Source organism: Serinus canaria, chromosome 8 (genome assembly GCF_022539315.1).
Source record: "Serinus canaria isolate serCan28SL12 chromosome 8, serCan2020, whole genome shotgun sequence".
NCBI lineage: Eukaryota > Metazoa > Chordata > Aves > Passeriformes > Fringillidae > Serinus > Serinus canaria.
In genome coordinates, this window is record NC_066322.1 from 22086058 (window position 1) to 22114020 (window position 27963).

Consider the following 27963-nt stretch of genomic DNA (forward strand, 5'->3'; position numbering starts at 1 on the left):
GTTTTGAACTCTTGCTGTGCTCCTTTTATGTCTTTCCCAGCCAGAGGAAAGCACCAGAGCAGGACCTGTTGGTTCTGCCTATTTTCAGATTACTAATGTTTTTTATGAAACTGAAGGGCTTTATCTGAAAATTACTTTGCAAGACCTGCCAAGCATATTGCTTTCTTAAATGTAATACATTTTTTGAAATTATGACTCCTTTTTTGATTCCCATGGTAGCCACTTTCTTAGGGAGTAATGAGGGATTTCTATGTGCCAACCTAAAATACAAATTAAACCAAAGATTACAGGAATGTCAAGCTGATTTTCTCAGACAGATCTAATTTTGGATGTGATAGAAATAGTGGGAGCAATGAAAGCTGTTTTGGTTTTCATATGAAGTCTCTCCTGAGTATTTTACCTATAGGCAGGCAAAACAAAGTGGCTGTGCAAGGCAGGACAGGATTCCCTTGCAGTCAATAAAGTGTGTGACTTATTCTTATCGTTTTTGAATTTTTGTAAAATAACATGTTTTTATCATATTGTCTGTGGCTGGGCAGCTGGAATCAGGAAACAAGGAAGCAAGAGGCATCACCAGGGAAGCAATTTCAATCAGATGAATGCTAGGTCAGGCCTTGTCAATGCAGATGAAAATTGGCAATTAGTATTCTGTACCTTGCTGCTAATGAACCATCTAATCAGGAAGTTTCTGTCTGTACCAATAAGCTTCCTCTGAGTGCCAAGGTTATAGAGTGCTTGAGAAAATGAGGCAAATTGTGTTTTTACAAAAGCACTGATATATTAAGTTCTAAATGGGTTGTACATTTATTTTTCCCTCTGTGCTTTTCACTTCAGCAGACTAGACGTGTTAACAGTCTTACAAATCCTCTTCTAATTCCCTTTTTTAATTTCCTTCAGAGTGAGGTAACTCATACTACAAACCAGAGAGACCTAAAGATGAAAGTATTGGAATTAAATGAAAAATCCCATCTGTTACAGGGGATATAGTTGTATAGTTCAGCCACAGTTTCAGAGCTATTTGGAAAAGATTTACATAGGTTTGTAGCATGATTTCATCTGATCAATACAATATGGTTTTAGAAGGAATTCAAACCCAGCAATTCCAGCAGGCAACAGTGTAGAGGAGGATAAAGATCAAGAGTCATGAAGGCAGGATTAGTAACCAAATATGCTTGATTTTAACACACACTTTGCATGTAAACATTTTACTTCTGGTAAACACTGCAGTTGTCCTGGGGACAGGGCAGGATGATGACTACAGTCAAGTGGAGAGGCTGGGAAGGAGGAGATACTTCTAAAACTGTTTTTTTAAGTTTTGGTCTTTGCAAATAGAGAAAGGTGACAACATGCCTTGCTTCACAGGCCAAGCACTGGGCTGAGGGACACAAAACTAATTCTTACTCTGGTTTTCTTCACTGTACTTGCAGTGATAAATTATTCTGAGGTAGTTAAATATGCAATGCAAAACACCATAAGACTCAAAAAGTAACTTTTGTAACAGGCAAATACAGAAGATTCTTAATTTTTCATGATCTCTAATACCCCTTATAATTTTTTCCCTCTTCTGTATTCAGTCATTGTGAATTGAGTGTGACAAGGTTTTGAAAAGCATCTGACGATCTGGATCTCCTGGATTTGCAGGTTTTCAGCTAAAGGATGTGACTTCCAGAAAGCACAAAGCAAAGTTTCCCTCTAGGCATCTCTGAAGTGTCTTGGTGTGGATCGTGGAAAGCACTAAATTCCTCTTGGAAATGTTGGCCTCTGTGTTAAAGTATTAGATACTATTATGGGAACAATAAGCAGCAGTAGGTGCCCCAAAGGGATTTCAAGTTTCTGCTAAGATTGGGTAAGACAGCATTCATCTTAATGCCAATGCCTTTCTCAAAGGCTGCAGTTTTGTACTGAACTAAATCCTGAAAGTTTGTCAGTTTGAATTACATCATTCACAAGGTAAAATGAAATGTTCTGGCTTCCAAACTTGTGCTAATTTTGATTATTTCACACCTACTTCAGCCACTGGTGGCGATGCTGCCCTCAGTGATGGTGATGTATGTGATGTCACCATGTTCCAATGCCAGTGAAGGGAAAACACCCCTGGATGGGGGGGCACTCTGAGCATCATGTTGGCTATGAAAGGGGGAAGGAGGAGGCATTACTGCTGTAGTTGACTTACATTCTTCCAGTGTCCAGAGAGCCCCTCAAATCACCAGCTGGTTTGTTGCTGAACTGCATCTTAATTTTTGTGTGTAGGCAAGCTGAGATCTTTGTATATGTTTAGCTTCGTGCAGTGCTTTCCATTTTCCTGTATATCAAGTATTTTTCATGTTTTTTCTCCTTTTTTAATGGCATTTTAATAGTAAGTTCTTCCAATACACTGAAAGCCTGGGTGAATATGCTTGTTGTGCATGGACAGGTGCTGAGACCTCTGGTCTTAGCACCCAGATTTGACTTTAGCACCAACATTCACCAAATACAGTTTTGTGGGACTGAGACTTTAAATCTGAGAGTATCAGAGTTTCTGGAATACAAGAATTTCTAAGCCAGCTCTTCCAATGTAATTACCATTACCAGGGAAACAAGATTTGGTGTCAAACTTCATCATCAGTGCCTTGACTATAAGCAAGTTATTTAAAAAAGATGTGTTCACAGTAGCAAACAAGAAATCCCCCCAGCAGCATGACCCATAAAGTTGCAGGAGCTCCCCATGCTGGCAGGGTAAGATTTCCTATTACCTTCAATTGAACTCAGAATTGAGGATGTTTCCACTGGTGTGACAGGGTGACAAGAAGCACCACACACCCACAGCACTTCTGGAAGACTTTTAGTTCCCAGCTAAACCTATGGGCACTCGCATGCCTGAAGAATGGCAAATGATGAGCTCTTTCAGAAATGTAGCCCTGCAAGCTGCTGAATGGACTGTGGTCTAAAGACACAGCTCATACAGCTCACTTGTCCAAAATAAGATTAATTGAGTGAATGAAACAATCTCTGGCAGCATCTGACTACTGAAGAATGGATAAACATGAGCCATGTTAACCTTGCCCCCCTTGACTCCTGCAGCAGCAAAGTCAGGCTTCAGTACTAATTTGGTGATGTAGATTAATGTAACATGTCCTTCTATAACACTGTCTTTAAATAAGCTGGGAATAACCCACAAAAATGATACCAAATTCCCTTCTGACATGGCAATCACAAGTGTTCCAGAAATGGAATGAACTCTCTGAAGGCTGGGCATGCAGGATGTTCTGTATTTGCTCTTCCCTCCATTAGAAGATGTGGAAATAACAAGTCTGCCAGACTGCTCAGGTTGTGCTCACTCAGTGTGACTCTCCAACAGTTTGCCATTTCTTTAGGACCATATTTCTCCTTGTGCCACAAGGCACAGTGATTCTGAAAATAGGCGTTATACTTGTAATTCAACACAGGAAAGAAAAAAAATTCTATCTGGCCAAATTGATGCAAATTTGACACATTCTTTAGCAATAATAGGTGAATTTATCCACTCACATTTGTCATGAGCTAAATTAAGTACAATTGTTTTGTACTGTATGTCATGTGAGAGCCCTTTTTCCAACACTGAGCAGAAATTCAAAGGTAGATGCTGGTCTCTCTAAACCACCAGGTCTTTGAAGTGAAGCTGGCCAGAAATTTTTGAAGCCTTTCAGAAGGAAGAAAGGTTGAGGGTTTGTACTTTATTTTTCTGTGTGCTCTGTGTGTGTGTGTGTGTGTGTGTGTGTGTGTGTGTGTGTGTGTAGTTGTGAGGGTTTTTTTAAGCATATTTTTTATTTTAAAATTCCTGAAAAAGAAGTTTTGGTAATTTTAAAAGGTATTACCTTCTTGCTATTTTTTTTTCCTTTGAACAAGTAAAATAAGGTGTTTTGAAAAGTTTGAAACATAAATTAAGATTCCTCCAATCAAACTTTTCAACTAATCCAAGCCACTTCTGATATCACATATTTTCAAGGTAATAAACAAATATAAAGATTTCAATCTGTGGTTTAGTTCAGAAAAAGAAAAATATTTTCAAAGGAGAAGAAAGCAATCTCACTCCCAGATTTACTTTGAAGTCTCTTCTCCATTTCTTGATTCAAATAACATCCACTAGTGGAAACAGAATTTAAAAACCACTGAGAAGAAAAGCAAAATCAGATCTTTAGCATGCAAAGGCACCCAAGTTCATGTCAGCTGTTTTTCCCCAGAACCCAACAGCACTGAAAACATCCATGCTTGTTGTGGCTGAGGCTGGCAAACGGATGGGTGGCATAAAATTCAACCACAGAAAAGAATGAGCAGCCATAACTGCTCCAGAAGGAAAGCAAGTAGCCTTTTGAAGGCTACAGTGCTCTGTGAAGTTTGCCTAATAGAAGGAAATTAATTTGCAAACTGGTTCTCCCCTCCACTCTTTTTATTGGAAATGAATGCTCCTTTCCAAATAGCATTACTCTTGGGATAGCTACAAACTGCACCAAAAGAGAGATGTACAATCAATCATAATGTAGCAAATTCACTGAAAGGGGTTTAGCAGCAAGTGGGTTTGGTTCGTTTTTTCATTTTGGAAGGTCACTGTTACAAGGGGATTGTTATGGGATTATTTCATAGGGTTATGCTTACTTTGGAATGACTACAAGTTATTTATCTGCTATGCATTTATTTATACAGACATTTTACTAGTTCACTTGTCATTTAAATGTTAGGGTTTTTACATTGGTTAGTATCATTCCTTAAAAATAAATTTCCTGTAGCCAGTTCTCGTACAAACTTGTTGTACAAGCTGGCTGTTTATGTGCTTTGGATTGCTAACAATGCAGGATTCATTCTGTATTTCCTTTTTTTTTTTTTTGTTAAAACATTTTTCTCTGTGTTGTGTGCTTGCTTTTTTGACTGGAAGCTCTTTTATCTTGCTCCAGGTTTTTACTAGTAGTCTCAAAGCCTAATTAATGTACTTGTAGTCTGCCTCTTGATATCAGAATCTAATTATACTTTCTTAGGAAAATATTGTAATTACTATTCAAATGTAATTAAGAGAACAGATAATGAATGTCACCTAAAATAAAATAGGGTCCTGAAGTTCTCACACTATAGTGCTGCTCCAGAAACAGATATAATGCTTTCATTATGTAATGTTTGTTTCTAACAGTGGGCAGAGTTACACAGACTTCATAACTACAGCCTTTTATCCTGACTGTGAGTAAATGGGCAATACATCATGCAATATGTAAATTCAGACAAAAAAAGAATGGCACTAAAAAGCTCATCTAACACTAAAACATCCTGGAGTTTCTGCAATTGTATGTCTTTAGGGGAAAATGTGATGTAGATTATACACACTTCTGACTTCATCATTCAAAACAAATAGCTTTTACAAATGACATGGCTAGTGATTCAGGAGGGTGCAGAACAGCATTTTCATCTCTCCTACACCTTGAAGCACCCTGCCTCTAGCAGAGAGATGGAGCTGGGTTCCCTGACAACTGCAGCCACGTCAAGGTTCATCACAAAGGGAAGGAGAAGAGCTCTGGGAAGCCTTGATAAGCACTCAGCTGATAGGCCTGAGTGCTTCTAGCTGTCCTTATAATTACACACCAGATACTTTCTGAAGGCACAATGGCTTAATAGCTGCTGGTAATTTGTCAGCTTCATGTGTTAGCCTTCCAAGGAATTACCACCATTAGCTTTCCAATTTTTTATCCCATTCAGAAGCTTCTATGCATTACACTCTATTTCTGAAAAGTCTTCAATAGCAAATGTATTTTTTCTCTCTTCAATAAAAACTACTGAGCACATTGTACACCCAGGTTCTTGCATGCAGTATAGTTGTATCTTACTCTGTGTACCAAATTCTGCTTTCTACTGGGCAATGTAAGCAGATTTTAACCTTGGTAATTTAAATAATCTGGTTCAGTACCACTTCCTTGTGTCACTGCAAGCAATGTGTTCCTGAAGACCTTGGAGGACCACAACTAGGTGCTAACCTGAACTAGAGGGGACTTTGACACTTCAGTGCCTCACTTCTTCCACTCCAAACAATCCATGCAGTGAACTAGGCAGCCCCTCAGTAACTCAGCCTGACACTATGTCAAACACACTCTTAAGTTCCAAAGAGGTATAAGCTAAAAACTTTCTATATCTTTGCAAGAATACTAGATAAAAACCTGGGATCTCAAATATAAATAAGTACAAAGCTGCCACCTGAGGCCTTCCATGGAAGAACTCTTAACTTCATGTTCTCTATAAACTTGGATAGATAGAAGGATCTGTTAATATTATAAGTATGAAAAGATTAGCATTTTTAATGTAAAACACAGACACTTTTCTCAGGGATTAAAAATATATGAATGCTTATGGACGGGATGGAAAGAAAGAGACAGACCAGCATGGCTCTTAGGTGTATTCTGTGGCCCAACAAACAGCACCAGGTCTGAGTGTAGTAAAGCCCCAATTACCCAGTCTAGGGGAGGATAGCTGGCATCTCCTTCACCCGATGATTTAATTTGGCCTGTCAGCCAGGGATAATTGGTTTCTGGTTGACTGAAAAAAGTGACAGTGACATCAGCTCCCTGCTACCCTCCATGACTGAAATTCTTGTTGTCTCGTACCAGGGCCTCAGTACTCAAGGTGCCCCAGCAGCTTCACAGGTCTCTCACTGGGCAGGGCAATGGAAATGCAGCAATGTAAGACACAGAAACTTCTTCATGTTGTTTACTATATACATGTTCACAATGTACTTTTGAGAAACAAGATTATTTCTGTACAGGAAAGTCTGATTATGCTAGTTTAACCCAATAATTTGATAATGTTGTTGCAGTTGCAATGGTCTAAGGCAATTAATAAAGCAAGATTTATTGAGAGAGGCAATGCCTTTTACTAACCAGCTGATATGGCTGGAAAAATAAAGGTGATTTTGGGCACCTGAAGTCTTCTCAAAGTCACCCTCCCAGAGCTGGGGCACTGTTTTTAGTTCCAGTGGTGACATATTCCAGCTGAACTAATAAAAGATATTTCACTTCTCCCCAGTTCTTGCCTTGTTTAAAGGAAAATAGCTCTGATGCTAGTGGCATGTTATTGCAAAAGGTTTAGGGTGCTCTGTTGAAAATGTCACCCAAACCAACAGAATATTAGCATTAGGTCCTTGTTTCTTCTTAACACAGCATCAGGCAGGAGTACGGCTTCAATTTACAGCAGTTTTGTAGCACTGCTTAAGACTTGCATCAGTAGAGGGCAGACAGATATTTCCTCCAGTGCTATTCTCTCTGGTTCAGCTTTCCTCTCACCCTCCTTTTCCCTGAGCTGCCAGGCACCAGTGGATGGGGTGGAGCAGGCAGGGATGGCAGGAAATCACACGGGCAACTTCCCTCTAGCCAGGATTTCTACAGTTGCCATATTTTTCATGTGAAGGCAATGCAGTGCACCTGTCAATCTACCTGTAGAGCTGGTCTAGTACTGAGATCAGAATTAACAGACCTAGCATTTCTGCTTTACTGGGACAGCAGGGAGTGCCTTGTTCCTGGCCCCTGCTGATTTCACCTCAGGGCTGCACTGGATTAGCATTCCATGAGGAAATCTGTTCTCTGGAGTCTCTAGCCATATAGCTCTGTGCAACTTCCACTCTGTATGAATCCCCTGGAAAAAGATAGATCATGGTTATTCACCTCATGTCTGCTCACAGAACACTCCAGAGAACAAAACCCAAGCAGAGGTGGTGTCCACCCTTCCCTGCACTAGACTTCCTGGATGGAATGAGGCAGGCTGATACAATCAGAGTGGATCTGACCTCCTTCTCTCCACGTTTCACTTGTTGCACTTTAGAGAGGAGACAAAGAGAGAAGCCTGATCAACATGATTCACATGTCAAGCATCCATAATAGTACAACCAGCTCCAGCTGATTAGTGCCCCAGAGAGTGCTGAATCGAGAGACTGGGGTGGTCTTTTCATGGTCTATGTGAAAGAATTTCTTGGCAATGGTTCCAGCAATGGACTTTATTCAGCACTGTTGGCTAGAAAACTTGTTGGAGTCTCTAGGCAATCTTATAACCCTTTCACTTCACAGCCTAATTTAAAACATTTGTGTGTATGTGGTGATTGGCAATAAAATACAGAAAAATCTCAGACTAGAGGAAGTGTAGGCTTTGTGGGTTCTTCCCTAGGTCCCACCCGTCACTGACACATGTGGGATACAAAAAGGAAAAATGACAGCACTGGTCATGTTTCAGCAGTGTCATGCACCATGAACTCATGGCAAATTAGCAATAAAATTCCTAGAGAGAAAGACATTTACCTTAGCAAAAATGTTGTGGCCAAAGTAAAGGCAGCTGTTTGAAGGAGAATGTGAATGTATGTGCTACTAGATTTATAACTGGGTGCTTACAGTGATCAGTTCTTAAGGAATATATTTGCAATAAACTGAAATAACCCAACCAGGTATTAAAACTTGCATGCTATTTTTATATAAGTTTATTTCTGTTTAGTTGGCAGCTGACTGCTTAACTTAAGAATTGATTCCCTATCTGCTTATTATTTAAACAGTATTTGATTCAAGTATCTGTCATTTCTAGTTCCACCGTATCTCAGAAGGGAAGATTTTGAGCTGGAGAACAAGAACTTTAAGATGAAACCACTTCCTTCAAAACCAAATCTTGCACAAAGGCACTTCCTAATTTCCAACAATTCAAAACTATTTATTTGATAAATATACTGTTTTCCTGGACAAATCAAAGAAGCTGCATTTGCAAATTCTGCACAGCAGGTGAGCAAGTGCTTATTAGTTAATTGATGCTGTCTTTAATGAAAGTAAAAGCTTTTTAACCTATGTGGGATAGTCTATTAACTGGCAAGAAAATGTAGCATGAATAAGCATTGGAACAAAAAGGATTAATATAGTTAAATTTTGTCTGTACCACTTGTACTTTGTACCAACTGCAGAAGACTAAATGCTGAAAGAACCATAATGACCTGAGATTTCAAGGTCGTTTTGTTTCCAGAGCATAATTACTGCGGTAATGCTAGGCATGGTAATGGATCACTTAGCACTGTACGATTTTTCTTTGAAATAAATCCTTCATGTATCATAAAACAGCAAGAGAAGTGTTACCTAGGCTTGTGCTAAGTCAAAATGCCTGCTGAACTTGTACAGTTTGGCAATAAGCAGTAGATGCTTTGCAGACTGCCAAGAAACCATATTGTACTCAAAACAGAGTAAATAATAGCAGAAGCAAATAAAGAAAAAAAATCAGGGAATAAAACCCTAGGGAATAAAACTAGGGTTAGCTAGGGAATAAAACCCAAACCCTTCCCCAAGCCCCCCAACAACACGGGAGAAACTATCCCTGTCCCAGGGAGCACTTCCCTAGCTTGGTTCTGCTTGCTGGCAAAATAGTTCTCATCAAGGCTGCATTTTCCTTATGTATTTCACTCATGAAAACTGATGAAGCACTCAGTTTTGTACTTTCCAAATGAGGGATTTGCTATGGAAACAGTAAGACCCAAGAAGCCAATTACCCACTAATGATGTTTTTATGTGCTTGCTATTCAGATTAGAGTGAAATGTAAGGCTCAGCCTAAAATCTAAAGTGCCTTGCTCTAGGACTTTGTTTTTCCATGCAAAATCAAAACTGAGGAAGTTACCAAACAGAGAAACTTATTTATGTACCGTTTAACTATTCTGCAGAAATAAAAGGTGGCCATGCACAAGGAACATCCTGAAAGAGCAGATGGCTGAGAGGTAAGTAGATTTTTGTTTTCAGTGCAAGAAAACCATAGTAATCTCGATTGCTCTATTTTTATTGACACCGTTGCTTCAGTATAGAATAACTGAATAAAAGAACTGATACTTCTTAGTATATTATTTGAAACAGTTTACTATTGAATTAATTTGATTGTAGTGTACAAATGAAAAAACCAAACATCAATAAACCTAAAGTCAAAGTTAAATATGTGTGGACTCCAAGGAAACGGCAGGGCTGTGAGTACAGGCAGTACAGCAACACTCAGGAGGTAACAAATGCTTTAAGAAGATTCATTATTTTTATAGTATTTTTATTTTAAGAAGCATGATCTTCGAGTCACACTTTGTTCAGTATCCATTTACAGATCACAAATACAGAATGCATGTCGTGGAATACAGTTTAATCCTCCATTAATCCTTCTTAAAGCTGTCAGGAAAACAAGCTCATTTTCGGTGTCACGTTGTCCCTGGCAATTGTTTATCTTGGGGGAGAGGAGAGACGGAGCTGGAAGGAAGAGCAGGCAGCGCCTGCCGTACGCTGAGCCGCGGGCACCTCCGCGGCTGCTCCTTCTGCCGCCCGGGAAGCGCGGAAAGTGGGAATTTCATGTTAAGTGCTTCGAAATACTCAAGCAGAAAACAGATTAAAACTCGTGTTGAGCAGAACTACGGGAAGCACGAAACCCGTGAATTTCACAAGCCCCTAGGCGCACTGCCTCAAAGCAGAGTCAGCCTCAGAGGGGTAGCATGGCGCAGAGCCGGTGGCAGCTCGGTCAACCCGAGTCGCTGGCGCTGTTGGAGCGAGCTCTCCTGCTTCTCGCTCGCTACTTTTACCCTCGGGGCCAAGTTCCCGCCCCGGGCCCTGTCGGGCGCGGCCCTCTCCCGGGCCCTGTCCCGGTCCCGCCCGCGCAGCCGCCGCGCCCCGCCCCGCTCGGAAGCGCCGCCGTGACCCCGCTGACGCGGGCGGCGGGCCCGGAAGCCGCGGGCGCGGGGCCGGACCGGGGACAGCGGCGTTGGGCGGCCGAGCGGCCTCGGCAGCGCCCGGTGCCGCGCAGGTGCGACGGACAGGGCCGCGCCGGGGCAGCGCGGGGGAACGGGAACGGGACGGGACGGGACACGGGGGCGGGCGCGGCCATTTTAAGCGCCGCGGGACCGCGGCGTCCTCGGTGCCCCTGCGCTCGGTTCCGCTGATCCCGGCCGGTCCGGCCCGGCCCGGCCCGGCCCTGCCCTGCCCTCGGCGGGGGACGAAGGCAGCGTCCCCGGGGCAGGGGCAGCGCGGCCGCTCGGCGGGGACTGGCGCGGCAGGGCCGGGCCGGGCGCCCCTGGGGAGCAGCTGGGGCGGCTTTGCCCTGTTGGGGTGAAACGGAAAGAGAAGGAGCTTCGGTGTAGTAATAACAGCAACAGTGCACGCCCGTCCCGGAGTGGGGCACGGGCTAAATGCGGCCGGGAGCCGAGCGAAGCCAGCCCGGCCGCCGCCTTAGAGCTAATAATAGGCAGTGTCTGCTCGCTGGCTCGCAGCAGGTTGTGCCGCGGTCTGCAAAGCAGAGATTTTAGTGATTAAATAAAAACCTCAGTTAGGCAAATACATAAAACTAACTGGGAAATATAGAAAGTGTTATTAAAAGTTGAAGTAATGTTTAAGTGCAAAGAATAATTTTTAACATAATTCTTTTGGCAGATAATGAAATTACTATTCATGTTTTCTTAAGGTCCGGAGCAGAACCTAGTCTTCACAGGAACTCTTTGGTAATCACCTATGAAGCTCCTGATCCTGAAGTTGCACTTTTGCAATGAAGAAAAGGAGACGGCTCGCTGCAAGTCTAAATGAAAAGGTTCATCTTGGCCATGAGAAAGATACTTCAGAACAGATTCTTGTAGTGGACTGTGCGCAAGAAATTGTCTCCAAGTCTGCAGAAATAGCTCCTGCAGATCAGCTCGAATCTTCCCAAGAACTTTCACCATCACCAGAGCAAAGAAAGCTCCTAAGCTCATTGCAATATAACAAAAATCTGCTTAAATACTTAAATGATGATAGGCAGAAACATCCATCATTTTGTGATTTACTCATAATTGTAGAAGGAAAAGAATTTAGTGCTCACAAAGTTGTTGTGGCTGTTGGGAGTAGTTATTTTCATGCCTGTTTGAGCAAAAATCCAAGCACCGATGTTGTCACGTTAGATCATGTAACTCATTCTGTCTTTCAACATTTGCTTGAGTTTCTTTACACTTCTGAGTTTTTTGTGTATAAAAATGAAATTCCATTAGTGCTGGAAGCAGCAAAATTTTTAGATATCATAGATGCAGTGAAGTTACTAAATAACGAAAGTGTTTCTAATGTACAGACTGATGTGGTAACTGATGCACCTACCCCAGTAGAAACACTCAGTGAACTGACAGGTAAACTATTAAATAGTCATCAGTGCACTTTTTGTGGTCGAAGTTTCTGTTACAAGAAGTCCTTAGAGAATCATTTGGCTAAAGCCCACCGCCCCCTTTCCCTGGAACAAAAGCATGGGTTAAAAATGGTTGAGAAGGCCAGCTTTTCCACTAGACGCTCCACAAGAAGCCGGAAATGTCCAGCTAAGTTCGGTATCAGTGACAACGAAAGTGGCGATGCCTCTGACAGCAACTTGGAAAAAGTCAGTTCTGACAAGGAGACATCTGAGAGAAGTGAATTTGAAGACAGTGAAAGTGAGTGCAATGTGGATGAAGATGGGCAGGAAGAGGAAATGTCAGGTGAAGATTCGGAATCTGAAGAACAAAGTGAAAAGGAACAGAATGATGCTGAAGAGGGTTCTGAGGCAGTTGACTCAATGGGGAATATTCCTGAAGGCTTAGCTCCAGTCATCGTTCAAAGCAGTAGCAAAAAGCTGCTGCAGTGTCCCAAGTGTGACAAAAAGTTTGATCGAATAGGTAAGAGCGAGTGAGGTTCATCTCGTTCATGGTGGTGCTGTTTGTGTGGGAAATAAACCAAGTTTTTCCTCTGTCCTGGAGAGTGAATATAAGAATTTCTGGATCATCTCACTGATCCAGTGTCCTGCTGTTTTCTTGAAGTGTACTAAGTTGTTATGTCTGTGGTGCTAAATAGTTTAAATAAATTATCTGAGCACATTATTTTAAAAATCTGCAAATACTACATTTATTTTTCTTCCACTGCTCTGGATTCTGGTTGTTAGCAAGGTGTAAAAGCACAGCTACTGTGCAGAAATAAATGGCCTGTGAGTATTTAGGGTTGGAATGATACATTTTGGCTCTGCACGCGTTGGAAGCCCTTTTCTCTTTGCACTTTCATAACTTAGAATTCTAGTTCTGTGCTCAAAAAATCCATGACAAGCATGCATTAAAAAAAGTGATACATAAAGTATTTCTTTATAAGCTTGTATTACAATGGACAATTGACTTACATGTTAAATTTATGAGCTGCAGAAGCTCATAAATTTACAATACTATACAGCACTATGTGTGTATGTTCTGCAGAGAAAAAAGTAAAATCTAGTACAAAGCAGAGGGGTTGCTATTGACTCGAGTTAGATTTATCCACAGGACAGAATTTTGTCCTCAGAAAAAGCATTGGCAAACAGAAGAGGGAATACAAGCCGTGTGAAAGAAATGAGAGGGTAGCATTTTTGTTTCTGGTAGTATGTTGGGTCCCAAATACAGATAAGGTGCAAGGGTTTGTGTCTTTCATTCAGTGTTCTGCTATTTGAAAGTACCTTAAGATTACCAGTTTGTTGTGAGGCCGTTCCCTGTTCTGGAAAGGTACTCATGATCAGTGTAGTGAAAGATTAGGACTGTAATTTGCAGTGTTTAAGGTCAGATTATGCTGTAGGGCTGGACAAGAGTGACTTGTAACCCTTGCACAAACTTGTAGGAAGATGGAAGTGTTTGGGGAGACCTTGGATCTAACACATAGGTGAGCACTGGGCAGTTTTCAGTGGTGTAAGCCAGTAGGAATCTTTGGATGGATGTGGAGGGTACTTAGAGCTTGACTGCATGATACTTGTTACAGGTCATGCTAACAGATTTGACTTTGTTGTCCAGGTAAATACGAGAGCCACACCCGTGTCCACACAGGTGAGAAGCCTTTTGAATGTGATATTTGTCACCAGCGCTACTCCACCAAGTCCAACCTGACAGTGCACAGAAAGAAACACTCCAGTGACACTGACTTCCATAAGAAGGAGCACAAATGTCCCTACTGCAATAAGCTTCATGCAAGCAAGAAGACCTTAGCGAAGCACGTGAAGAGGCAAGTATGACATAGTGGGTCTGGCATTTCTGGAGAAGCATTTTTTAATTTTAAAAGTGAAGATAAGCATGTGTGTAAATACAGCATATTCTGCATCATTTTTATAACTCTTTCTTCAAATAACTGCCTTTTCAGAGGGCATGGGGATTAGCAGTATCACTTAACCTGCAGTAAGAAATAGCAGTGGTGCTTCTGTGGGGGTTCTGCCAAAAGTTTTTATTACAAATTTGAGAATCTTTCAGATGAGCTAGCACAGTCAGAACACATCAGACTTAAAAATTACCTGACTGCTTTTAATTTGAAGGCAGAGTAAAAGACCTTCTTTAGTTTTAGATGTCAGTGCTTTGCTGTTGACGATAATAGATTTCTAAACCATTTCTGTGCAGATTCTTTTAGATAAATAATTTATGGCAGGTCTAATTATAAGATATTATTATTTACATACTGCCTTTTTTCTTTTTTCCTTTGTAAATATCCCTAGGTTAAAACTGCCTTCTGTCTTATCAAATGTTATGTTAGGTTCTACATGAGTCCATAGTCAACACTGCTTTCCAGTTACTTGTGTCATTAGAATTGTTTCAGCATCAATATTCTGTTCTGCCAGTGTGGTGCTCAACTTCCATGACATATAAAGCTTAGAAATAGATATTTAGTATTTGGATCTTGGAGAGTTCTGACTACTTTCAGCTTCTATCTTTCTCCTAGGTTTCATCCCGAGAATGTACAAGAATTTCTTTCTATCAAGAAGACAAAGAGTGAAGGTTGGAAATGTGATGTAAGTAATACTTCAGTACTTTTTTTTCCCATACAGAGTTTACCTTCTGTGAACTTTAATGAAAATGTGGTATGTGTTTCTGTGAAATCTCAGAAAGGTTTCTAGGGGACGGTTTTCCTCTAAATGATACATTTCCCCTGTCTGCTGATTTAAGGACTGAACTTTGTGTGTACTCTATAGGTACAACCTCTGGTCAGATAAATAATCCCAATTGGAATTCCAAAACAGAGGCAGGATTTTTTCAAATCCATCAGTTTACAGATTATTAGACTTGAGTGTTATGAGTGCCTTAAAACCAGTATTTGCTCTCCTGTTAATTACACATAACAAACAGTGACCATAAAGCGTACTGTTACAGGAAGGATCTCTCAGTTGTGAGGAAGATACATGTTTCATATGAAACACTTTCTCATTTAGCTGCATATGCCTGTCAACAGAATTGTGAATTTGTGCTAAATTTATCTCTAGTTGTAAAATCACAGAATACTTCACTTGATTTTCCTGTGGGAGGTGTATGTGTGAAACTACATCTGCTCTAAAAAGGAATTTGTAGAATTTCCATTCTCTTTGTGTATGCTGCCAAATAATGTTTTAAGGTTTCAGATGTGGGGTTTTGTTGTTGCTGGTTTGTTTTAAGGGAATTGGTTTCCTTTTTGTTTTTTAGGGCAGCTGTTTTGTTTGTGCAGGCTGCTGTATGCTGCAGTATGTCTGTAATAGTAGGGGCTGTAACATAATTACAAACCTTGTTTAAGTTGGGGACTTTCACTTGTAAACATACAGTAGGAAGCTGGGAGATATCAGCTGTAGGAATTTGTATTGTTTATTGTGCAGCTGGTGGGAAGGTGGTTCAAGGTTATTACCTGGTTCATCAAAGGGTGTTATCTTCCAGGTGAAGCTGTGCTGGGTGAACGTGTTACAGCTTCTGTTTGTTGCTAGATAAGAAACATTTTAATGGTGAGAATCAATTGTGCAACATTGTTGACATTCATTGGGGGGAAAGTGTGTTACCAGATGAGTGATTTGATAAATTGCCCTTCATGGTTTGAGGATTTATTTTTTCAATTGAAATTTATAAGTAGAAATTTTTAAAGAAGTGAGCTGCTGCTCCTGTACAGCTCATGTGCATTGAAAATGGACTTGAATTAAAAGCAGGCAGAATTCCAACTTTTACAGCAGTTGGACATTGAACAGGACCCTTGGGTACTGTGCTGTGACTTTGTTTGTTCGTGTGGTGTGTTCTGAGAGCAAGGGTGCCACAGATGTAAGCTGCAGGATTCACTAAGGTTTATGCTGTAATCTGTCTGTGAACAACAGGATTTGCTGACCATATTTTAATCCTTGAGGAATATGAGCACATTTACACAAACAATACTATGGAAGAGCAAGAGGGCTCTTACACTTTATATAAATATGAATTTTCTTACACCTATATTTAACATTAATGAATTTTTACACAAATAGAGCTGCTGGTTTTGATTTCCTTATTCATGTGTGCTCTATGAAGCTGATTGCAGGAGTTAAAGTGTGGGAGTTGTAGTGCTCAGCTGAGCTGTCATAAACAACAGCAGGAGTCTCACAGGGAAATATGTGAGCACTCTGTGTGTTGGAGCATAGGACCCTGATGATGAACTATAATACCTGGTTTAAATGCCTGAATTTGAACTGTGCATTCCATTCTGTAATTGTACTGTGTGCTTATTTAAGTCACTGCTAATAATTCTTGAACATTTTGGTTTTGGTTAATCCGAAAGCAGTACTAAAAAGCACACATAATGGTAGGCTTGTGATGGTCCTGTAGTTCTAAAATGTATTTTTAGTTACATTTCCTGGTTGGTATTGGCATTTTCTCTTTAATACCTGCTGTCATTTCCCAGAGGAAATAAAGGAACAGGTACGACTTTGGTTCTACAGTAGCTTATACTACAACAACTTTTACCACAGTCCAACTAAACTCTTTCAGCATCCAAAACCAAGCCAAAGCTATTTGCTTTTTTCCACTGGGTTATTTCTGGCTGAGTTACTGTGTTGAAACACCCTAGGAAGGGAGTCTGGGAAGTGCTGGAGTCAGTAGAAAGAAGGACTGGGGAGGAACACGTAATGCATGCAGGAGTTGCCAGTGGTTGATTTAGGCTGCCATGGATCTGCAATCCTAATCTACACATTACAGTCCACTATGGTTTCTGTAGAGCACAGGCTGGTTTTGATGTTGACTGCAAGGCTTTCCATACTGACATAGAGGTTTTTGAAGAATACATGTTCAGTCTTACATTGGTGCAGAGAGCAGATGAAATAAACTGCTGTGAGTTTAAGAATAGGAGAAGAATCTGGTTAGAATGGATGTATCTTTGACAAAGTGTGGTATCATTTCAGATTTGTAAGAAATCTTTCACTCGAAGACCTCACTTAGAAGAGCATATGATCCTTCACTCTCAGGATAAACCCTTCAAATGTACCTACTGTGAAGAGCATTTTAAATCCCGCTTTGCAAGACTGAAACATCAAGAAAAATTCCATCTCGGTATAGAAACCTCCTTCTGACATGTAAACACTAGATTTAAAGTAAAACATTCCCCCACCATTTTATGTCCTGGTCAGTCTGGTTTCCATCCCACCTCCTTTTACAATTCTCTCTTCCACTTTGGGGCAAGAGTTTTGAAAGGGTTTTTGTTGGTTGGGTTTTTACGTTTGTGTTCAGCTATCTTTTTGAGGCATTCTGTTGTAGCCAAAAAAGTCAGAATTTTGGGAAGGAAGAAGAATTAAGGTTAGTTTGATTTGAAAGTTTTTTGCACAAAATTGATTCTCAGCTAGGGAGTCAGAATCTTCCTGGAGTTTTTAAAAGACCTTTTCCTTTCCTCCTGAAATATTCTGCAGACTTTTTTTATACTGCTGTTTATTTCTACCAGGTAGGAACTAGATGGGTGATAAGAATTTTTTATTTCAGGTGATCCAAGTGGGCTTAATTGCTTTTGACTATGAATTCTAAATTTTTGCTTTTCTGTCAGGAAATTTGCCAAAATGACAGATCTTAGAAGTGACTTAGCAGAAAGCTCACAAAATCTAACTGAAGTATGCAGACTGTACTAAAAAGGAATAATTTGTTAGACAAAACTTTTGCTTTGTAAATTGATGATGGTTTTCAAAAGTAACCAGTCTGTTTATTTTAGCTGACAGTCAATCCTGCTCTGTGTGTCTGTCTCCCTGTAGGGCCTTTTCCTTGTGATATTTGTGGTCGCCAGTTTAATGACACAGGGAATCTGAAACGCCACATAGAATGTACTCATGGGGGAAAAAGGAAATGGACATGTTTCATCTGTGGGAAATCTGTCAGGGAACGGTAAGGACTTGGCTGACTACTTGAACTTGAGCAGAACACTGCAATATTTAGCATAGTTGGGTTGCTGTTGAGTATGCTTGGAGTTTTTAACATAAACGAGACCATTTCAGAGTGTTAGTATGTTAAAAGGTACTGAGAGAGCCAAGGGTACCATGGGGTTTTCTGATCACCTCTAAAATTAAGGGTGACAGCTGTAGGTAATTAATTATGAAGTGCAAATATATTAAGAAAGTCTTACCTCTCATTTGCTTCACTTAAGTTTCTTCCTGTTAAGAAACTTAACTTTCTCTGCTATGCAAAAACATCTTGCAAATTTTTTTAAAAGATATTTTCTTTAATGTATGCTTTCCAAATTTATGTTGGGAGAGTGTTTTATTTCTTTTTATTTCTTTCCTGATACTGTTTCTAGACCCAGTTGGTTCAGTAAATAGGTTGCCAGACTGTCTTTGAATGCATGTGTTGGTGTGTATATCTGAGTTTATACAGCCATTCAGATGTATTGTGATCCATCACAGTATAAGAAATTCAGAAAATGATAGTACATTTTCACTGTTTCATTAAGGGACACTGCTTAAAATTAAATTTTACTGGCTTTGTTAAACAGAACAACTTTGAAAGAACATCTGAGAATTCACAGTGGAGAGAAGCCTCATCTTTGCAGTATTTGTGGGCAGAGTTTTCGTCATGGAAGCTCTTACAGGTATAGATTTTTATTAAACAAGCTGCTAAGCTGTTTTACTTACTTGGTGATATGTATGCATTCATGTTATTGACATAATTCTGTGTTTGATGTACTCCACCTCTGAGAGCATTAGTAAATGTTCTAAACATCTTTCCATTTAAAACCTATATTGCTAATCTGTGAGAATTCATTTTGTTTGTAATGCATTAGTGGTTTAAACACAAAAAAAACTACAAATCTTTTCTCAAAGTTGAGTTTTTTCACATGGAAAATTTTTGTCTCTTTGTTGTTTGAAGAGATAATAAGCAGAGGACTAAAATATCCCACTAAATTAATTTCACTCAAGAGAGCTCTGCTCAGTTCTGCCTTACTTTCTAAGAACAATTCAGGTGCAGTTCAGCTGCAAGTTATTTCCCAATACTTATGTGAAGCATTAAAGACTCCATTTTCTGCTATTTTGCATTGAATTAGCAGTACAGATTATGTTAACAAAATTGCATTTTATGGTCATGTTTATGACTCAATATGCAGACTTCATCTAAGAGTGCATCATGATGACAAGAGATATGAATGTGAAGAATGTGGGAAAACGTTTATTCGGCATGACCATCTGACGAAACACAAAAAAATACATTCAGGTAGGTATTTTCTTGGGAAATTGGCTTCAAAATTACTCTTTTGAAATAAAACCAAATAAAAAGTTAATTATGGGGTTTTTTTCAGTGTATGCAATGTTTTAGGCTTGATAAAAGTTCCTGCCACTCTTTTTAAGGTCTGCTAAAGCAGAGTTAGTCTTACATGTTTAAGAGGTGTAAAAGCCAAATGTTTCCTCCATGATACCATAGAAAGCTGAGGGACAGTCAAAAACATGTAACAGTGAATTGCTTTAAAAATCATAAATACAAAAAGCAAAAGTGAAAAAGGAGGATTTTTTAATGATTCCAGATTTCTTTTTTTAATAGCAATTGTGTGAAACATTATTGCCACAACACAGAAGAAGCTGTCAGAGTCTGTCAAAGTTTGTACACTGATCACTTCAATGTAAAGAACATTAGAGAGGTGTTCCTGAAGTCTCTCTTGTGGGAGAGAGGGAAGGAAGGCTGAGAGAATCAGCCCTATGAACAGATGGGATGATCAGGAGGAAGAAAAAAAATCTGTTGCTCTGAGAGCAGGTTATCAAATGCATAGGAAGAGCAAAGATTCACCAGTGACTTTTTCACAACAGGATCCAGAGGAAACATGACCTTCTTGGAGGCAAAATACTTTCTAGGCAGCGTGGCCAGCATGGAAGTATGAAAGTGATCAGAGTCTAAACTTCCTGAGTCTTTATGTGAAAGACAGCTTCTTTCCTGGTGTTTGAAATCATAATGTCTGCTATGAAATAAAGAAATCCAAGTACAAAAATCCAAAAAACAAAAAAAAAACCAAACCACAAAAAATCCTCTTTTCTCCTCTATTTGCTTTTCCCCCTCTAGAAAGTTACATTCTTTGACTGTCCACACCCCTATTTACATGAGAAGAAAAATTCTGCCACTTTGTGGAAGATCTCAAGATGACTGAAAAGCATCATGATATTCTAAAACAGCAGCATAAAAGAAAAAAGGTAACTATGTCCATCAGGATGATTAAAATGACAAATACTGAGGTGTAATTTTAAATTATACAAATGAGTAGCTGAAAATAATTGGTATATTTTTAAAAGCTTCTCTTTAAATCAGCTGAATTATTGAAGGTACCCTGTTTCAGGTCATAATGAAGAGAGTACATTCCCAGTCATTCACTTTACTCCCATGCAATGAGTGTTTGAGGAAGTGTCTCTTGACTTGGAGTACAAAGTTCTCAGTAGGAATCATAGGGATTAGTCCTATATAGAAGTGATAGCATCATTACTCTGATAGAACGACCATGCTTCCTAAATTTTCTTCTTTAATGAGAGAGAATCCTTCTCCAGGTGGGGTGTGGAGCAGCTGGATTGGCTGAACTTTGGGAACATGATTATAGGTCATAGACATCTAAAAAGTTCCAAAAAGATTTAACCAAAATGTATTGAATTTTGCCCTTGTAGGTGAAAAAGCACATCAGTGTGAGGAATGTGGAAAATGTTTTGGCCGTCGAGATCACCTCACTGTTCATTATAAAAGTGTTCATCTAGGAGAAAAAGTTTGGCAGAAGTAAGTGTGGTGTTTTTAGAACTGCATAAATGCTTCTGTACTATAACTGATTTTGTTAGGACTTGAATGTGTGAGAGAATTCTGCTTATCTGTGTGTTTGTCATGCCTGTACCTCAGGCTTCATAGAGATGTTATTACACTTTGAAGGGGATGTCAGAAAATTGCTTCCACAGTTTAAGCTAGGTATTTCATTTTTAGCAAAATTAAGTAAATAAAAACATTAAAAAGGTTCAGATTTTAATTTGTCAATTATCTGTCTTGGTGTTGTTCTTAATTGATGGTTTGCTGTAATATTCTCATTGCAAACTAGTTAAAACCAAATTATTAGTCATCATGTAAGCACGGGGAGAATATCTCACATTTCAGGTATTTTAGAAGCTGGCAGCAGATTAGTGGTTCTAAAAGGAGGTAAAAATTTTGAAACCCAAGTTGTGTCTCTACCTTGAAAATGCAAGAGGGTTTTAAAACCCTAGAGCTCTAAAAATAAACCTCTCAGAGATTTGAAACAAGCAGCTCTGGTTGTTTGTCAAATGATGTGTTTTAGCTGTTAGTACTCATTAGTGTTGTGTAGAAACCATTAAAGGCATGCCTGACTTAAAGGTACAGTACATTGCGTATTCTGGTTTTTTCCCTTTGTAGGCAGCAGCCTACCTAGAAATTCTGCCATTCCTAGAACCTAATTTATGGCCTGATTCTATCAAAGTAAAAGCTTCTTGGGGATGTTGGGCAAAAAAAATGCTACTTAAGGGGATTTTTAGTGTTAAAAAAGAAGTTTTAATGGGTTTTGTTCTTTAAATACGCAAGTGCCATCCCAACAGAGAATAAAGTTGAATATCGAAAAGAATCTTAATTGACCTTATTGGCATGTAGATGCCAGGAAATAGGAACATAATGGAGGAACTTTGGAAAGTTTGGTATTTAGCTATTTTGCAGTTAAAGATTTCAGAAAGGACTGGGAACATAACTTTACTGTTAGTTAGTTACAAAAAAAAAAAAATAACATGAAATGTCTTTTTTTCTTTAAAGATATAAAGCAACGTTTCACCAGTGTGAAGTCTGTAAGAAAGTTTTTAAAGGGAAATCCAGTTTGGAAATGCATTTTAGGACACATTCAGGTAAAAAGAAAATAAACCCCAAATAACCACAAAACATGTAGGAGTGTATTTTTATGTGTCAGTATTGATTCAATGATTTTATTCATTATGGTTGTTGAGCATTCAGGAAGAAAGTAGGAGAAAGCAGCAAGATTTTATTCATTCTCATATACTGGCAATTCCTCAATGCTGTTGCATGATTGTTTAGCTGGAATACTGACAATCTCAGCTCAGGTTTGTGGGGCACTTCTTGCACCTCCTCCTTTAGTTCTCTGGTATGTGTGTTCTTGCCAGATTTACCCACACCTTCTAAATGTTTCTGTGCTCCAGAGATTACTGTGTTTCAAGTGCTAATCTAAACAAGGAGTGAACTCCCTTCAGAAAGGGAGTTCGCTCCTTTCTCTTTGACTTTGTTTTTCCTGCCTTGTGTTTAAGAAAATCGTTGTCTTTTGAAATGTAGAGCTAATTTAATCCCAGTATCAAAACAGTTAAAAGACTGTTCTTTTAAATTTATTTTGTATTCCAACATATGGCCAGAGTACTGAGAGAATTGTATGTAAGGAGAAGAGTATGCCAATATAACTTCTAAACAAATTCGTGATGACTCTCTTGATTCTGAAATCAATGCTGAACTTACAGCTTGTCTTCAGTAAAATTGTTTCATTGTAGGTCTTGATGCAATAATCCATGGAAGGTATTTCCATATTTATGTGTTACTTGATGTTACTCAGAATAACTAATGGTTACTTCTCTGTCTTTACAGGTGAGAAGCCCTACAAATGTCAGATCTGTAATCAGTCTTTCAGAATTAAGAAGACATTAACAAAACACATGGTTATTCACTCAGATGCTCGACCCTTTAACTGCCAGCACTGCAATGCAACATTTAAACGGAAGGACAAGCTGAAGTATCATATTGATCACGTTCATGGGTCTAAGGCTGCAGAAGAGGCATTGGCATCTTCTCCAGAGGAAAAGCTGGTCTCCTTACCAGTGCAGTACACCTCTGATGACAAAGTTTACCAAACTGAGGCTAAACAGTATGTGGAACAGTCCAAAGCATATCAATCAGAAGCCAAAACTTTGCTGCAGAATGTATCCCCAGAAGTGTGTGTGCCTGTGACTCTGGTCCCTGTTCCCATGGCAGACCCCCAGGCAGAGCTGGTGCAGCACAGTGCTCAGTCCCACGGCATCCTGCCCTTGCAGCCCGAGCAGGCGGATTATCAGCGAGCCTCGGAGCTCTCCTTCCTGGAGAAATACACCCTGACTCCACAGCCTGCAAACATTGTTCATCCTGTAAGGCCTGAGCAGATGCTGGATCCTAGAGACCAGTCCTATCTTGGAACTTTACTGGGGCTGGATCCAACTCCCACTGTACAGAATATTTCAAACAACGAACATTCGTGATCAGACCGTAACATTCCACCGAATTTATGCCATGGGCCCCCAGGAGGCTGAAATGGCAACTGAGATTTATATTTTATATTTTATTTGGACTCATTAAGTCTCCTGCATAGTTTTGGGAAAACAATTTGTTTACATAATATTTGAACATATAGGCACAATTTGATGCATAAGGAAGAGTGTTTCTTGTGATTTTAAGAGTTTTTAAAAATCTTATAGATGGTCTTTTAAAAATAATGCTCTGAAATATCTTTTAAGGATAGTGGCTGAAAATGTAATTACATATCTGGCTATTAATTTATAAAAATTGTTTGCCTTGCTGCATCTCACTTTGAGTTAATGTTTCAAGTGGAATAGAAAGCATTCTAAAAGAATAAGGAGTATTTTAAATTCATAAAAGTTTCTAAGGGCAGGCAGGGCTCTGAAACACAAACTTTGAATTATGTTTCACACAGAAATTAATATATAATTTTCTTGAACCTGAGGCATTTTTGGAGGGTTTTAAAGGTGGCTGGACTGTGGAGCCTAGCCAGTGAACACAGGCACTAGGTTCTTCTGAAAAATGATTTATGATACTTCATGAAGACACTAAGCAAGGTGTTCAGTGATCCCCCTGAGTACAATTAGGCTGCCTAAACTTGGCCTCTTAGTTCTTCTTTGATCTCTAATATTGAATAATGTGGGAAGAGCTAGACAATGGTGTTGTCAATTTTCTGCACTTAGTTCTATATAATTTTAAGATGCATTTTTTCTTGCTTTTTCAATCTTTTTTGTCTCCTAAAGTGTACCCCGCACTCTAACTTTGGAAGAAATGGCAGTATTTGCAAGGTCATTTTAAAACATGAACAGTCACAAAGGGTAGGCATGGTTGACCCTTACTAAAGCATAAACATTATCAGGGTCCCACATTAATGTGCCCATTTTCAGGTTATTTGGGATAGAGAAGAAATTTAAAGACTGTTCCAGAACAGGATTTAATTTCTATTTAAAAAAAAAAGAAAATTAGTAATGCTAAATCTCTTGGGAGTTGCTGATTAAATTGTTTTGTTTCTCACTTTCTTGTACTGTGTTTATAAACCAAAGTTATACTCTTGAGAGTATTTTATGTCTAATTATTTTTAGCTCTTTCTTTACTAGACATAAGGGGTTTTTTTCAAAAAAACCCATTTGGAACTACAAGTCTGGTGTCACCATGAAATCTAGTATAGTTTAACCTCATCAAACTTTCTCTTTTAAGTGTACTTTAAAAATAATTATTCTGTGTTTGTTAGGTGAATATGATGCCAAAGAAAGTATCTGAAGTAACTTTGTGAATAATCTTCATAATTTCTCACAAGAATTGCATTTTAAGATTCCCATCTTACTAAGATGAGAATTCAGATTGAAATTTTCCTCCGGTTTTCTCTATTCTTAAATTATTGTCTCAAAGAATCTTTAAAATGGGAAACTGGATTTATGTGTGTTGTTGTAACTGTTAAATTTATTCAATGAGCTGAGCACAAGGGAGTTGTGGTGATAAGGTGGTTCTCTTATCACAGTTCTACAAACTCTCAAGTGGCACAGATCATTTGCAATTTTATTCAGATACTTTGGTGTTAGATTCTATTAATCATCTGCTTCAGTATTGAGCAGTTTGCAGGAGAGGGGCCAGAACTGCCTGAATGTTCATATTTTGAAGCTTGTACCCTAATGGATTCTTAACCTAAACACACCAAAGATTTCTGTTAGCTGTTAAATAGTGGCAGAGTTATAGAATTGTAAATGTTACCAATATTTAAATAGGACTTAGCCAAAGAAGCACAATAGAAGTCCTAAACTTTAAAAGTTCAGTTTCTAAAACAGGACTACATATGTTTAACTGTTCTATGTTTGTATCTCTAAAGTAAAATTTAGAGCTGTGCTCTGGGAATGTTCAGACTGACATGCTGTAAATAGATCTGGGAAGAAGCTGAAGACTAGCAAATACACAGCAATAACAAGGCCATTGAATGCCACCTTCTGAAAGGACACTATCAAGTACTACCCTTTCTGCTTTCTAACTCCACCTTTCATCTCCTTTCAAAATAAAACTGTTTCTGTCACCTTCACACTCCATGGCTTGAAAATGGCTGGTTCATGTGTACTTTTCAAGTCTACATGTGTGTATCATATATACTATTCATGTGCACATGAAACATGATTTCTACTGCATTTGTAATAGTACTGTTGAAAGTAACCCAACATCAGTGGTGTCAGTGCAGTGCTCAGACTAAAAGCCTAATTCCTTGTTATTTCTTGTCTTTTCTGTCCAACAGTAGAAATAAGTATTGTGGGCTTTTGACAAAACAGTAGCTTCAGAGTGGTTGGTGAATAATTGTTTCTTTTAAAGTCCAGTCTGTTTGGAAGGCACTCTAGGAAAACACTGAAATGGAATTTGGAGCATATTTACTTGATAATGTCCTTTTAAAAATTATTTCATGATTGTGCCTTTTATATCTCTTCTAAAGAATGGCTTTTTTTCTCTAGTTGAGTTGTTATTCAGAAAACATTAAGGTCAAAACTTTCAAAGGGCTCCATGTTTGTGCATGCCCAACAAGAAATGGACTATAAAAGGACTAGATTTTGAGAAAAACGAGCATGCTCTTTGCTGTTTGGGTGACCAGAATTACTAGTCATTCCTGGAAAAAATTACCTGCTAGTTCTTTGGTGTCCTTTTGTTTGCAGATAACCCTACTAGTAATGTTTGTACCTGCTGGTCAGGCTGGATCATTGCCAGTTGACAGTGAAAGACAATAGGAAAGCTTATGTGCTAGATACATAGTTTTTATTTTTATTTAATATCATGAGCTATGAATTCATATGGCTTTACATCTACTTAAAATTCATATATGAGCAAAGTAAATGTTCATGGGCTGGCACTTCATTTGGTAGGTGAAAGTATCTGGTTTCTGCTTGATGGAAGGTAGTCCCTGGTAGGAGGACTGGGGTTGAAGGGCAGAGGGTCTGCACCTCCCAGCTCATGGGCTGGAACTCCTCTGTGTCTGCTCCCCCCATTTCAGTGTGTGCTCATCAGAGAGTGTGGGTGCTGTTCATGTGGAGGGGGCATTTACAATAAATGTTTTATCAGACAGTCCATAGATCAGTTGAGTGTTTATTGCCAAAGAAGGAAGAAGCAGGTGTCTCTTAAAAAGATCTGTAAAGAGTGTTTGGTGGCACATTGCAAAAGTTGATCTTTTCCACATGGTTGACCTTTGGGAAGAAAAGTGGAATCTGTGCTGGTACTCCAGAGTGCTATGTGATTCTGAGAACTTTGTGCGCTTGTTCTGTTCAAACATTAAATTCTGGGATTTTTTGCTATACAAATTTCTGGCTGTAGACTGGCTTACTGCCTTTAATTCTTTCAGTGGGTCTTATGTTCAGTTTATTTATTTGTATTGGAATTTCTTAGAGAGGTGTATCCCTCCTGGGTTCTTTCATGCTGAACATCAGTCATTGTAATGGTGAAGATAGTTTTCTGTAAGGCGGTGGTTTCCTTAAAAATACAGTGCTACTGTAGTTTGGATTATAATTCCAGTAATTGTTCCTAAAGATGGGTCATGCCAGACCACAATGACAGAAGATGTATTTGGTATCATCAAAGAGCTGAGCTTATTTCCCTCTAACAAATGTGGAAGAGCCTCCAGAACTGAAGAATGCTTCCAAGGAGTCGCCCTGCAATGTGCTTGATCGAACAGGAAACGTGCTATGGACTGCTAAGGAATAAATGACCCTCACATTTTAAAATTTAAAATAACTTCTCTGTAGGAGTTCATGAATGTAGCATTATGAATGAAGTCTGTTGTAGATGAATAGGGTTTTTCTTTCCCTGATAACAATAAAAAAATGTGAAATTTTCTCTGTGTGGAACACATGGGCATACCCGATGCAGTCTGTGTGTTCCCCATATGCCTGAGGCTAAAGGGAAGCAGAGTGCATTTATCTGTAGGTCCTTGTGACTTGTCCTGGGGGATCCTGCTCTACAGCACAGTCTCACAACAATTTGGTTATTTCTTCATGTGCATCCAAGAATGTCACTGGCAGAATGTAATGCAGGGTGGTCACCTTGCTTAAGGCCAAAAGGATCTTTTTTTCATGGTTCATTAGAAATGTTTTCATTTAAAAGGTTTTGATGGATTAAAGATAAAAATGACATAATTTTTTGAATCCCCCATAACCGTTTTGGTCATGTTAAATGTTGGTCCTTTTATATGAAAGAATAGGGTGAAAAGAGCTCAATATTTTGTCACTAATATATTGAGATAATGTGTTTTAAATGTGATCTGTAGAGGTTGGTATTTTAGATGGAAGTCTTTAAAGCTGTCTTTTTAGGGGCATTCCTTTGCTGTAAGGAAAAGTTAGGAAGTGTACTGTAAATGTGGAAGTACTCAGTCCTATGTGTAATTTTGTTTGCTATGGAAAAGTAAAGTTCTTTTGTCTTAACATTGTGTGCTTCACAGGATTTCTTGCAGGGGTGCTCACGCTTAGCTTTGATTTCTGCCCCCTTTTGTTTTCCAGCA

The 27963-nt window shown here is 39.1% G+C and overlaps 1 protein-coding gene across 2 annotated transcripts; it reads left to right on the plus strand.

The window, feature by feature from the left end:
• The first annotated feature begins 10632 nt into the window (after positions 1-10632).
• ZBTB41 (zinc finger and BTB domain containing 41) lies at positions 10633-27888 on the plus strand. 2 transcript variants are annotated; one of them, XM_030226573.2, is made up of 11 exons: positions 10633-10774; positions 11429-12632; positions 13761-13968; positions 14674-14743; positions 17114-17261; positions 17948-18077; positions 18682-18777; positions 19291-19397; positions 20825-20930; positions 21957-22045; positions 22788-27888. In XM_030226573.2, the coding sequence occupies exons 2-11, from the start codon at positions 11510-11512 to the stop codon at positions 23429-23431; spliced, it is 2721 nt and encodes a 906-aa protein (XP_030082433.2). In that variant the 5' UTR covers positions 10633-10774; positions 11429-11509; the 3' UTR covers positions 23432-27888. The 2 variants fall into 2 exon arrangements, with proteins under 2 accessions (XP_030082433.2, XP_050833358.1); XM_050977401.1 differs by having other exon boundaries at positions 10667-10774; positions 11398-12632.
• Positions 27889-27963: the final 75 nt, after the last annotated feature.

What these genes read in the sequence shown, in the direction of transcription:
- ZBTB41 (XM_030226573.2), top strand. Translation starts at nt 11,510, where the DNA reads ATGAAGAAAAGGAGACGGCTCGCTGCAAGTCTAAATGAAAAGGTTCAT. An exon ending in TCAAGAAAAATTCCATCTCG is followed by an intron (nt 17,262 to 17,947) that starts GTATAGAAACCT and finishes GTCTCCCTGTAG; the next exon opens with GGCCTTTTCCTTGTGATATT. An exon ending in GGAGAAAAAGTTTGGCAGAA is followed by an intron (nt 20,931 to 21,956) that starts GTAAGTGTGGTG and finishes TTTTCTTTAAAG; the next exon opens with ATATAAAGCAACGTTTCACC.